Here is a 14,464-nt window from a genome sequence, read left to right as displayed (position 1 = left end):
GTAGTAGAGACGATATTATTGACCAAGTAGAAAACTCTACCTGTCACAAAGGAGTTAAAGAGTTAGTGAATGAGTTTTAAAATTCAATTAACTTCAACATATAATAACTCAGCCATTTTAGAAAGAAAACTATCGTCGAAGACAAACGTAGCTGACTTTCACTTCCCTATACGTTAGGCTCATCATAATGATAGCAATAAAATATGCTAGATGCAATTATGTTGTATATCGAGCTATTTCACTTTGTGTTCCTATAGCCTAATGTTTTCCTTATTGTTTGTTATTAGCATTTGTAAATACTAGTCTTTGTCTCCATTGTGACCTAGCAGCCTGATTTGTAATTAAGATAATGAATCCGAGCGTAGTCGACGTAATCTGACCATATTGGTCTTACATTAATTACTTACTAGGTTTTAATCATCACATTGATTCCTGCTCTTTGTGACTCAATGATAATGATGTTATCTAGGTTTACCAACGATTACAATTTTATTTGTTGACTGATAATATTTTCTTAGAATTTCTGATGCTCTTAGACGTGGGAACACGTTATAAGTATCTTTCCCGATAATTTTACCTAAGTCACTCTTCTGGAGTCCAGGAACTACAGGGTAGGGTTGATGTTACTAATTCTTCCATGTCCTCCTTGGTTTGAATCATATTTTTTACGTAAATGCTTGGCTATACTTAAGTGGGAAACCTGTAAATACCTCTGCCCTCTGAGTAGACTTCCCAACGTCAACGGTAAAGGAAAAGGAAAAATAACAATACAACGAGTGCAAAGGAAATAAACGATTATTGGGAAATTTACCGAAGCTTTCTCCTTAAATTCAGAGTGACAATAAAGTAACGTTTAAAAGAATTCCAGAATCGATACTTTAATCAAGCTATTTATCTTCCTCTTCGTGCAAATTCCTTTATTTTATCGTCGACAAACGAGATTAATAAAAGGCTATAAAGGAAAAGGACGTAAACCATTGTGAGAACACCTACTTTGCCTTTCTCGCATAAAATTGGACGCAGTGCAATTCACGCGCTGCAACATAAAAACTACATTCGATGCAGTATAAACAAGCACAACCAGTCAAGTAAGCGCAGCGAGGAATAAGCAAGCAAGTACCACCGCATACACAGTCATCGAAAGATAAGAGTAGGTGAACTGGTGAACGGGCGTTGGCTTGACTTGTCTGTCTGGCCGGCCAGTAAGCCCCGGCGCTTCGCAGCGACAGCACGGCGTACGCGCATACTCCGCGTCTCCAATAAAAAAATCTAGGCCGCTCTCATGTGATAGTTTACCATTTCTCTCGCTTATTATGGAAAAAGTGTGCGCAGTGGTCAGCCACTGTAGTAATTTCTAATTTTACTATACTTTTCTATTGTGGTCCGAAGCTGACATGATTGCAAAAATCTGAAGTGCCAAAACTTAATTCACCACATTTATCTATGTGGGGTACGTGATAAGGTGTCAAGTGTTAATATTTTAGTTTCTTTTTTTGTTTGTTTTCAACAATCGCCACTGGTAGGCAGTCGTTACTTTCAAGTGTTCGTTTTATCTTAGTTTTGGTGAATGAGTCAACTAACAGGAGTCGGAATTGTTAACTTTGTCAACGTGCTGCCCACGATTTCCGAAGGTAAATACTTCTTCGTTCTTACTTACACAACACAAAAATAGGATATAATTATTATTATTGCTCGTTATTATAATATCTCAACAATTGACTGTATCTAATCGTTATGTATTGACACGACATCAGTGTGATGAGGCAGACTGATTGTTATAATTCATAACATTCATTGTAGTTCTTTTGTTTAAAAACTGGTCTGCAGTCTGCGCTACTACGAGAATTGTAAAACAATCTCATGCAGGTAGCTATACTTAGTTCCCCCTTTATTTACTGCACTTATGGTGTTTCAAATACCCAACGTGTATTTATCTTATTACAAGTATTACGTGTCAAACTGTACTTACCTTACATACTGAACGCTATCGTGTACATGTTTATTGTTTTATTTACGTAATGTACCGTACTTAACTATTGCTCATGTTATGTAAATACAATATGGATATAGTTACTATTATTAACCTATGATTTGTCGTGCTAAATTCGCTGGAATCAGAATAGGATTGCAGACTTTATTATTGTGGTAGAAACTCTGTTTTTATCTGATATTTCAACAATAACTCACAAAGAGAATAATAAATAGTCGTTCCGTGAAGGCCAAATTTTACAGCTCTCTCAGATCTAGATTGGAAGACAATCCTTGTTGGGCAATTTTAGTTTTAAGTGGTTTCTCATCCATAACCGCTTGTTTTGTTTAGTTAGGAATGGAATTAATAACTTCGGTATTGGTATTTTCTATACCTACGATGAATTTGCTCGTTTCAATGTTCGTGAAAGTATACTTTCTTTTTTGCAAATAACTCTCATTCATTACGGTGTTATCTGTTAAAAGAGGACCCAAAACCGGCACATTTAAATTGTTTTTCTTTTCCACCGGTGTGTATTCTCTTTATTGCAACAAAAAGGCTTAACTAACTAAGAATAGGAAGCGATTCGTGAAGAATGGACTAGCGCTCCGTTTCGAAAGAACACCTCCTTTTCTTTCTTAGAGGCCAACAAGTAATGCTAATTAATTTACATTTATGTACACACAATTAATTTAAAATTCGCACTGATATCGATCTTGCCGTATAAGACATCTCCCATAGACAGTCATAACTTACTGATGTTATGCGGAAATGGTAAAACTCGTACGCGAGGAGTTGCCGTGAGTCAGAGGCTAAAAAGCTCGCGGCCTTGGTGGCATCCGCCTTATCCGGCAATTCGGCAGGCAGCGCAGGCGCAGGTGCGATCGTCCGGCGCTTCGGGTCGACGACCGGGAAGATGGAAATGTTTAATTCCTTATGCCTGTAACATATTCAGGTGCTTTTGAAACCCAATATGAACTTACTGTGCCGACATTGCGTTTGGTCGGGGATCCTTGACCAGTACGCGCAGATGTGACTGGTGGAATAATTATCTAGTCGAACAACGTAAATGTTTTCGTAAAGCGCGCAAACAATTAAATAGACTAAAAAAACGTAAAGTTACTGGTTTTGCATTTGATGAAGCATTGATTGCGTTTAGAGTTGCCAGGTCACGTTATAGGGCTTCAGTGGAGAAAGCTAAGGGTAACCTGTTGCGGGGAGTAGTGCAGAGGCTGGAAAGCGAGGGTCCGTGGTCGCCTCTGTACCATGAGTTCAAAGCCAATAGATCCGTCGATCTGGCGTTCGTACAGAACATAAAAGTCAACAATGTTCACACCACTGGTATTGAGGAGACAACGGAAGTTCTACTCGATGAACTCATCCCTGACGATGTATCCGAGACAGATAGCGATTATCATCAACAGATTAGGTCGTGGGCGGCTATACCACCCAATTCACCGGTGTCTGATCTACCTTCCATCAATGAGCTCGTAACTGTTATTAAAACGTTGCCTATGAATAAATCGTCTGGTGAGGATAAAATTTCAAATAAAATGATAATAGAAGCGTGCAAATCTGCGGCTGACGCGATCCTGTCTGTCTTTAATCGTTGTATAGCGGAGGGCGTCTTTCCTCGTATATGGCGACGTGGATTCATTCGCATAATACCTAAGAATGGAAATAAACCACCCGATGACCCTAAGTCATACCGGCCTATTACGCTTTTACCATCATTAGGAAAACTTCTTGAGCGGCTTATCGTTCCTCGTTTGCTGCCCGGTGGACCGAAATTTCACAATAATCAATTTGGTTTTACTGTGGGTAAATCTACTGTAGACGCAGCTCTCTCTGTCCGAACCATAGTGACTTCGTCTGAGCACAAATATGTAGTAGGCATTTTTCTAGACATTTCCGGTGCCTTTGATAACGCGTGGTGGCCAATGCTACTCCTTAAACTGAAGGGTCGTGGTTGCTTTAGTAACATATACAAACTATTATACACTTATTTTCTTCATGGTTCTGTAAAACTGAAACTTGGTAATTTTTCTCGGTCGAAGTCGTTGTCAATGGGATGTCCTCAGGGCTCGGTTATTGGCCCGTATCTGTGGAATTTAGGGTTTGATGACTTGCTCGCGACCCCCCTTCCTTCTGGTTGTACGTTGACTGGATATGCGGATGATGGCCTTTTGTTAATACGATCAAATACTCGAGCCGGACTAGAGAATTTAGCTAAGGACTGCCTCAGTAGGATCTCGCGATGGGGCGAACGTAATCGATTAACTTTTGCACCCCATAAAACCTATCAATTATTGCTTAAAGGAAATTTGAAATCATGGCCGTCTATTAAATTCAATAACGTTCCCGTCAAACGTAAGGAGTCGGTTTGCTATCTCGGTCTAGTCCTAGAAAAAAACTTTTCTTTTATTGAACATATTAAGACTATTAGTGAGAAAGCCAAAAACAATTTCTATGCGCTCACGCGAATTTCGAAGGCTACCTGGGGTCTCTCTTTTCTTACGCTCAGAACCATCTACGGAGCAACCTACCTGGGATGCGTGTGCTACGGGGCACCAGTGTGGGCTGATAGGGCCACAATAGGCGCGGTACGGCGAAAGCTTCTCCAAGGTCAGCGTCTAGCCTTGATCTTTCTGTGTAAGGCTTATAGGACGGTTAGCACAGAGGCCCTACCTGTGCTCGCGGGACTACTTCCAGTCGATCTTGAGGTGCAGCGACGTGCTGCCATGTACTATAATGCGAGACCTAACTTTTCCGCAAACTTTCTAGCACAACGTGATCGAAGCAAAATTGATAGATTGCTCAAGCCTTTAACGGACGTCTGGGATGAACTTCTGACTGAGTGGCAGTGTAGATGGGAATCTTCTACCAAGGGCCGCCACCTCTATCAATTCTTTCCATCCGTGCATGAGCGTCTGGAGAGGACATGGTTGGAGGTGGATCACTGTGTTGCCCAATTTCTTACTGGCCATGGCAACTTTAAAAGCAAATTGTTCTCATTTAAACTCGTTGATTCACCATGGTGCCAATGTTCGACAGCGGAGTTGCAACATGAGCAATCCGCCCATCACATACTCTGGGAGTGTGGTCTCTGGCAATCTGAGCGTGACACTATGTTGGATAATTTAATTGTTTCATCAGGTGTAGTTTATTACACGGACCTTGTGGAGTCTCGAGCAAATTTCCGTGCGTTTAGGCGTTTTTGCCATACCTATTATTGGAAGCAAGTATAACAGCTCACGCATAGGACCCATTTAGTATTAGCATTTAATATTTTAGTTTTAAGTAAAATTTCCGTGGTGCTTGGCGACTGGGCTTCTCCCAGTTGTGCAGTCTCTTTTGTGCCTTAAGGCTTAAGTCATCCTGTCTCCTGCATTAAATTCACCGAGGGAAGTGGAAACTATCGTTTTCTTTTCTTCTCCTCTAATAACATCTTCTGATTTGTTTCGTTGCGGGATCCAAGACAGTCATTCATTTCCCTGGGACGCGCCGGACTTCAGTGTTCCGGTGTTTTCATGTTTGTATCTACTGTAGATCCTGGCTTACAGGAGTTGCAGCGGTATGGGAGGTTGTGGCGGGCTTGTCCCATTAAAAAAAAACCCAATATGAAAGTAATTGCTGCTAATGTTCAGTAAAATAATGGTCTCAAAATAGCAACGAAATGTACACTTAGTGTATTTTTTTAATAAGAAGAATGTTGAGTAGGAAATAAAGGACCCCTGTATTTGAACAACAGAAATTCACAACAAATGAAGTTTAATGTTACCGCAATGCGCTTCCGACTAATATCGCAAAACGGTAAGTTTTCTATTACACAGTAGTTACGGCAGTGTGAGGCGACTGTAATCACCACTATTTCTAAAGATTCTCGCATGCCGTTCCCAATGGCCGCTACCTTGCGTCGAGTTCCCGCCACGACTAGTTTTTGTCACCGCCATGCCGACCGTTAATAAGAAGTTGCACAGTTGCATTCGACACACATGTGTTGTCGTAAGCTTTACTAGTTTTTACCTGTTTCAACATAATATCACTTTACTTACGATCAAGATGGTTTTCGATAGCTCACGTCGGGTTTCTTTGGAATTCAAAGCTTGAGGAGCAAATGACACACTGCAATATTAAAAGTTCTTTTTTGACATTTCATTTGGATCAAAACACCAAGAAAAGTTGGAATACAACACACGGAAATTACACAAACCATACACAGAATAATAATCCTATAAACTGGCCATAGAGGACGTCGATATCATACAAAAAGCGCATTCAATTGGAACTGCCTCTCCGAATACTAACGATCTTTGTCTTCAATGAAATACCTTTGTTTTGAGGTTGGGTGTCATAGAATATTGTTACTTACATTACGCATAAATTGGCAACTATGCTCTAAGAATATTTAAGCGTTAAATTTAAAAGTGACCGTTACATTAGACCTTGAAAGGTCGTCTCATTCGGAACTTATCTGCGTGGTCACTCAGGCGTTTGATCTACGTACATAGCTTTGCATGGTTTGTTTGTCCATGACACGCGTTAACGTAGTCTAGGAAGTTGTTAGAAGCAATTATAGGCAATTTTCAAGACAGAAAAACTCAACATCGTTCGTGGCTCGTCCAATGTGCAGTTAGTTTTACAATTATGTTACTACAACAATGCTGTATCATTCTTAACGTGTGAGAAGGGAATTCTACTAATGTTTTGGACATGTAAACAACTTCTTAACGTTACACATGTAACGGCAAAACAAATGTCCGCTTTTGAAATGTTCTAACAATCAAATGTAGGGTAATATTATTCTGATCCGGAGCTGCGGACTACCTAGCGGGTTTACCGGGGCTTCGGGTCGAAAAGCAGGAGAAGGAACGGGGTGGTTTTTAGTCAGTAAGAGTCTGACCAAGGCTGGAGAAGTCATTGGATGATTTTCCCCCTCAAAAAAAAAAAAAAAAGGGTAATATTATTGCGTACGGAAACAGACCCAACCATTTTGGATTCCCATAACTTCGATTTTACGCACTGTATGTAAAGTAGGGTTTTTAGATGTCTGCAACTTTTTTATTTCTTTAGCAGAGTTCAAGGCAGTATTACGAGGGATTTTAACGTGTCCTGTTTTTGTGTTAATGGTCATGCTCCATTACGTGACTTTCGTCCATCATGCGCAAAAAACGCAATTATTCGTTACATTAGCGGAATAACGTTAGATTTCTTTTGTTTAATCATATTGAATTACACGAAGAAGGTCGACGGAACTGACAAATAAATCGAAATCACGCTAACGTTGAAGAGTCAATTACAAACGAGTAATAATCCTCGTCTGATTTCTAAACGCAATAATCTCATAACTCCAAAATCCATGGGGAGAGCTCAGAACGGTCGGGTGGGCACGCAGCGGCGTCGACTTGGCCACGCCTCGACGGGCCCGCCGGCAACCGACAATGATATGGAAACTATTGTACCACTTGCATTAATATACTTTATATCAGCTCCAGTCACGAAATCGGCTTGTTCGAATGCACGTTGCATTTGAGATAGCCACGGACGGAGACAAGCCATAGATTGTGCTGTAAATCAACGCTATGTTTCTACATCGTGATTTGTTAATAATGCTGTACCTACGTACTTCATAGACCTCATTGTATTCAGAAATTGTATATTTGCTATTGAGTAGTAAGTGCCTATTTAGTCTTATTATTCATACGCTATTGAATGTTTCGTATTCATAGTTATGTATCTTTCATATGTGACGGAGTTCTTTTTCTGACATAGCTTCACGATCTTTTTAGGTTAAGCAAATTACTTTTAACGTGTCATCATATTTAAGATAACGTAACATAATAGACGAGAGTTTGCCTTATCTTATCGTGGTTGTAAATCTGTGTGATGTTTTAATAGAAAATTAGCCTTAGTAACAGTTAGTGAGCGCCACCTATCATATAAATATGGCTCGCGTGATAATTAATGGTCTTGCTCTTGACTAACAGTTAATGTACGATGTTTCGCTTTCTTGGTTTTCGTAAGAGTGCTCGTTTATTCTGATGTATTGCCTTTTTTACGTTTTCTTGAGTCTAAGGAATATCATCAGAGAATATTGCAATTTCGTGTCGAATGCCTTTAGAGTTAAATTGAGTTTTTCTTTGCTGTTTCATCGTTTTTTGTAAGGCCGTAATGCTATTTCACACTGTTTAATTATACAGCTGGATGTTAAAAGCTAGTTTTTATGGAATTGCAAACATTATTGTTATGCAGGCATGTTAGTCTTGCTTTTTATTATTCAAGATGAGAAGAGTTACTTTTCGATTTCACTGTGACTTTCCACGTTGATCTGGGAATCAATGAAAAACATAATGTATTTGATGCATGAGATCGAGGCTATTGGCAAACTGGTGGGAAATATGAAAGTGGAAGATGTTTGAGACGTTAAACGAGAACGCCGATGTGTTAATTTGTATTTTGTCTACTACGGTAGCAATACTATGTGCGAATTTATTGTTTGCCTGTGCTAAGTAAAAGAGTTCACCATTGTTGACGAAGACTTTCGCTGTTGACGTCAGATTATGACCTCTAAAGAAACATGGTTATAAGACTATTTCTTTTAGTAGAGTCTGCAAACCTGTGTTACGTTTACCCGGTTTACCATTGACATTGGTAGGTTGTGTAGTAGTTTCCGTTATAACAGAGACGCATAATGAGTGTGATACGTGTGTATTGCGATTCACGAGGCTTGCCGTCGTTTTCCACGTGAAATGAGTTACGAGCTCATTCTATGCGAACTTCGACAACAATCGGTACCAGAGTACGAGTGGCACAACGGGTTCAATCCGCATTTACATTACAATTGTTCGCATTGTGTGCAGGGTCACAGGTTCGAGGTCGTGGCTTGTGCACTCATGTCTCAATGGGCTCCTCTGTAAGATAAATACTAGCGTCTAGATCTCACTCAACTTGGCTTATGAAAACATTAGTCTTCAATTTTGCGCAACTTATTATGTACGATATCAAATACGTTTTGACCTGAATTTCGAAGGCGGATGTTAAATAGCAATTCGTAATATCCTACTTACTCATTATTCATGTTTGTGTGTCAGTGTTATCGTTTCGTTATCACTATTTTTATTACAAGTGTTGATAAAATGTATGAATTCTATGTTAGTAAAAATCAATCGAACGGTCGTTCACCGTTCGTACAGAAACTCTTTTAAATTCTAGCGTTTCTTTAAATAATTCTTATCAGGTAGCTATTGTGGTACGCTAGCCGATTTAAATTTAATGAAAGGTTGGGGCCCGAAACACCTGCAATGATCGAGAATTAAAACGAACCAAATTAATATTCTTTGGACGTATTTTACGTTGAAGTCTGATTTCATACTAAGTTGAATCGCGGTTTTTTCTTCATCGTCTTCATCTTCTAGTATAGTTATGGTCTCCACAAGAATAGGTCGTTTTATTTTATCGCCCTGCCATTGTACGGTTGTCACCTTGCCCCTAATGGAACGCTATACAGAATTATGAATGACAATTGTTTCTATGTTGTTTTTATTAGCTCTTCCTTTTTCTAGTGTTAGGGTACTTTTCCACCAGAGACGTGCTATGCTACGTTGCTGTGGATACGTTTGGCCTCCACCAAGCATATTCATTGGTACACATCAGCTAAGCTTAGCTATGTTTTCATATGGAACGATGGCTTCAAAGTCAAAATCATTCAATCAGATGCGATACATTCCATACTCGATGCTGACTATATCTTCCTCGCACAGCTACATAGCTTAGTATCAGTGGAAACGGTGACCTACATAGTTTTAAAGCTTATATCTTCGTAATAGCTACATATCACATCACTGGTGGAAAAGCATCCTTTTTCTATTGTTAGCAGACGACAGCGTACATTCAGCTTATAAACAAATTCATTCAAACAAAGATGACGTATTTAATAACATTAAAATCCCGTAAGAGATAAAAATGAGTAAATATAAAATTAAATCTCTGTAAAGTCGTCGGGTTTTCACTTTCAGACCTTGATGAATAATTCCATGTTTGTTAACGACACCTTATTTTTCATTGTTTTACTAACTCTTAATATAATATTTGATTGCATTCGTCAGTACTAAAACAATGCTATCTTAATGTCTCCGAGGTTACTACGAAATCATAAATATGAATACTTAATAGTTTCTCACAATTATTTTTATTATGACAGAAATAAATAGTTTGCAAGGTCTTGCCGTAAACCGTTTTTAATTTACAGTTCTTGTGTTTGTCATTTTAATACTGAAGTACACCTAACTTTGTGAAAACCTTGGCAATTTTTTACATAATTATATTATTAAAATATCTTCCATTAAAATATCTTTTAATACAACATTTTCACAATTCTATTAAAATGCTAATACAAATTCTTAGAACAACCTGTACCTACCAATGACTAATTTAAAAATTATAAACACTTCAATGATTGAAGGGAATCATCATCACTGCCTGACTTTGAGTCATGAGTCAGTCCCGTCAATATTACGTTATTTGGAATGCCTACTGTGTGAATCATCAGTTTAAAATGAGTGTGTCTTGAAGACCTAGATTTGACCCACGCAACAAACTAATATGAAATATCATCGTGTTTTGGTTGGTTTGTTTATCATTACTTCGTTCCTCTAACATACTTATTTTTCTTTGAAATGATTCGGTCAGCAACCTTGGTGTTTGACCAATGTGTGAGTTATTGGGCCACTAATAACGTGTGGATAATTTTCTAAATGCATTTTCAGTGTCTGCTACACAAACGGTGCCCGACTGAACAATGGCGCCTCATGTGTCAATCATTTTTGCACAAATGTTCCAAAAATATCAGTCTCAGTAGTAATTAATTACTACTACCAGAGTACCTACAGTTCATAATAACTCTTTGACAATACTTAACAGTTAACATTTGTTAGTCCGTACACTATTTGTCTTTTTATTGTATTCACAGACAATTTTACAGCGAAACAATGAATTACTAATGTCTTTTGTCAATGAATTTCAGGAAACCCGATTCACCATTAGTGTTGTTAATTTACCTCTTGGAATATTCATTTTAGTTAGTGTGCATAATGTTATCAGCTAATTTGAATTACTACGGTATTCCCACCTGAAGAACTTTGTACAAACAATTAGTATGTGAATGAAGTTTTTTTAATTTTGCGTCACTAATGGCGCTAGTGTAGTAAATGATCTTTTGATGTTTATTCTAACTTGGTCCTTTGTGGCGCCAGGTTTTGTTAAAGCAGCAAAACAACATCTTCATTAGATTGGAATAATAAAGTCACGTCCGATATTTCCTTAGGAAGCTGTTAAAGAGGTTTATGGAAGTAATAGACGTTTAGGGCCAAAATTCAGGTTATTAAGTTACATTTTATGCTTTGCTTTTCCCCAACTAATCTTGAGTAAAAGATGCTGTATTTTAGAATATAAATACGCATTTACATTTCCAGCAAAATCAGCTTTGAGCTACATTTAGTATACTTTTAGTATTAGGTTTTGTATTCCTATGTGGTTGTTACTGACATCTCGTTCTTGGCTTCGGTTCAAATTCTCTTTCAGTATCATTACTGCTGCTAGCTCTGTCACAATATCTTACTATTCATCTTGAATAAAGATGTCATAAAAGAACTCTTTCGTTTTACTACCATTTCAGATGCAAAGATAAAATCGATAGTATTTCATCGAAACGATAGGACACATTTATTTTTATAAAGCTCCTTTACAGCCATAAAAGTTTATTTTTATATTCCGCCGAATTCCAATTCTCGTGGGCAAATCCAAGAGCGAAAGCTGTTCTTATGATAATTTATCGCTGAGATTAAAATAACTTTTTTAAACATACCTTCTCTAATTCAAGGCCTGCACATTTCACCAATTAATATCTTTTTTCTACGAATGTATCCCTATTGACTGCCGTCACGGTTGATTCAATAATTACTGTAAAGAGAAATACTCATTATGTGAGAATAGCGTTTCAGTGTAGCTGATTGATCGAGTTCACTTGTCCGTGTCGCAACGTCATTAAACATTTCGATATTACGACGGACGGGAATGTACGTCTTCGTAATGCAGGAAATTCTTCGATATAATGGATTACTTTGCCTCCTATTTTTAGCTTTCGTTTATACAGTTCAATCATCATTGATGTAAAACACTTGTTCGATGTTATTAGTTTTTCTTCTCGGTCACTTAAGACAGTATGCGCAGGCGGTTTGGTAAGTTTATGTTAGGTTTACAGCCGTGTGCAGTAGGCGGAATGGCACGCGGCCTGCGCGGGCGCACCGCGGTCCGCGACGCTCACGGCAAGGTCGACGAACGACTTTCGCACGTCGACCACGATAACCCGCCGCGTTTTGTCACACTCGCTGGCTTCAGCTTGCTTAGCCAAGCTCTAGGTATTGCTACATACTGTACCTCTCTCTGTTTAAAATGTCGTTCACCTAAGTTATGTCTTGCCACTATTTGTAAATCGATTGTAATACCTATTACTCATCGAATCATTTAATCATTCTAAGAGTATAAAACTTTATCGTTCCGCTAACATAAAACGGCATCGGTACTTATCATTTTAATCTCTACAAAGTGAGTAAAGGCAAAAGGTAACAGCTGGTTAATCTTCCTGAACTCGATGGAAGTTGGAGGAAAATAGGTCACTACGGAAATTGCAGACGATGGCACAGCAATTTGTCATTAGTTGAGCATAATATTGGAATTCAAGATATTAAACTAGCTTTAGCTTCTTTATTAAACGAGAATGCTTTAGTGTTAGAGGTAAAAGGCTAGAATTACTCAAACGTTACACAAGGTACTGATAGTGACCGGCATCACTGATATGAGCCTACATAAACATTCGTTGTTATCAGTTATATTGAATATGAATCAATGTGTCCTGTTTATCGGATATCCGATGTTTATTTGTCAACGTTACGATATTTTCTATGTTCAGTTTTATTTTGTGTTGTAATTCTTGTAACAACATCGTGTTTATTTCACGGTCTGCACGTAGGCGTGGGCCCACGCGTTTGTCTTTAATTCTCTTCACAATTTTCTTGTTTCGTATCGCCTTCACAAATCCTTGGTTTCATATCAAAACTATGATTATTGAAGGTGTTTGTTTATAGACTTAATACAACACCAAAATCAAAATGTATAGCTTTGCTGATGTCATCTATTTTTTGCGTAAGACGTGATAAAATTCACGTAAGCAGGTCTGCGATTTCAGCGAAATTATTATCATTATTTTAATCAGTACAGCTATTCATGTATGACATTATGTTTTTTTCGCGGTATTCGTGTGTTGTGATACTAACACTATGGCTCATATAAATCACCCGGTATTCAGGGAAATAATGTTTATCTGTAGGGCTATACTGATATTTGTCGCATAGTAATACGGGCGTGGACGACAGGGCGTGGGCGACGGGAATGAGTTCATTGGACAGTCCCGGCATGCGGAAATGTTATTAGTTCATTTCGTCTATTTACTGATTTCTCGTAACACTTACGTTCAGGATGAATACGTAATATCTTTTGTTTTCATAACTCTTTTTTTCAGGAACGTATGAATATTTAAAAATGTATGCAAAAAAATTCTCGTACCTCTGCCATCTGTCATGCATTTGACATAATTGTCATACGTCATGAAACATCCCCCTTTCTTGGAAACAAATTTTATTGCCCGGAACAAACTTTACGACTGTCCTATGTAAACACAACTTACCATCATATACTTCCTCACGTTCGACACAACCCTTCTTAGAATTTCGCTCGTGCAGTTTCATTGACGTAAATAGTTTTAGTGCTCCTCAGACGGTGGTAACAGGACCATCAATGGATGGGTGAGAATTCAATTATGTCGTATTTCGACGCGTGTGCTGTACAGCTGCCAGTTGCTAGAGTGGCGGGTATCGTATCCCGGCTCAATCCCTCCCAGGATGTTACGGTAAAATGGGAGGGTACTTACACTGTGGTTGATTTATGAACCGTTAATCTGTCCATAAATGACTTTTATGTTAGCCTTAACATCGTTCATAATGGATAATTGTCTGCAATTGGCAGGTAAATTGTACTGTTTAGTTAAATACGATGAGCGCCGATTATCGTTAAATGCACTCGGAACGCATGAATAATGAGTTTTATCGTACTGCCATTATCGTGCTTTATCGGTTTATCAATAATTAGTATTCTTGTTTCAGGTATTATTTGCTAGAATAAAAATGCCTAAATCCCGTGAACCTTTGTGTATATTACCTGTCTTTTCTTATAGTAATTAATAATTATCGATAAATTGTACATTTGCACGTGTCCATCAAGTATGTCTACGTGATGTAACGCTGTATACTGTTAATGTTTGCGCAACGTACGCCGTACATATTGTTCCTGACGCTTCCCAGCCAGATTAGATAGCGTTGACATCGTGGCTGTTTGTCCATGGTGGTCATGTTTGTGCAGCCTGAAGCGGAGCGCCAAGGGCTG

At 38.5% G+C, this 14,464-nt stretch overlaps 1 protein-coding gene across 3 annotated transcripts in view; it reads left to right on the top strand.

Annotated features, from left to right (window-relative positions):
* The window catches only part of LOC118272403 (cyclin-dependent kinase 14), a 74,641-nt gene that overhangs the window by 7,621 nt on the left and 52,556 nt on the right, over positions 1 to 14,464 (top strand). The window contains exon 1 of one of the 3 annotated variants that reach the window (XM_035588904.2): positions 1,190 to 1,631. The exons of the other annotated variants lie outside the window; for them this stretch is intronic. Within the exon in view, the coding sequence (XP_035444797.1) occupies positions 1,568 to 1,631 (64 nt within the window). The 5' untranslated portion in view covers positions 1,190 to 1,567. Of the gene's footprint in view, positions 1 to 1,189; positions 1,632 to 14,464 lie in introns of those variants that run through there. 3 annotated transcript variants of the gene reach the window in all.

Source organism: Spodoptera frugiperda, chromosome 4 (assembly GCF_023101765.2).
Source record: "Spodoptera frugiperda isolate SF20-4 chromosome 4, AGI-APGP_CSIRO_Sfru_2.0, whole genome shotgun sequence".
NCBI lineage: Eukaryota > Metazoa > Arthropoda > Insecta > Lepidoptera > Noctuidae > Spodoptera > Spodoptera frugiperda.
Note: the sequence above shows the minus strand (reverse complement) of the source record. Positions and strands in the feature narration are given on the sequence as shown.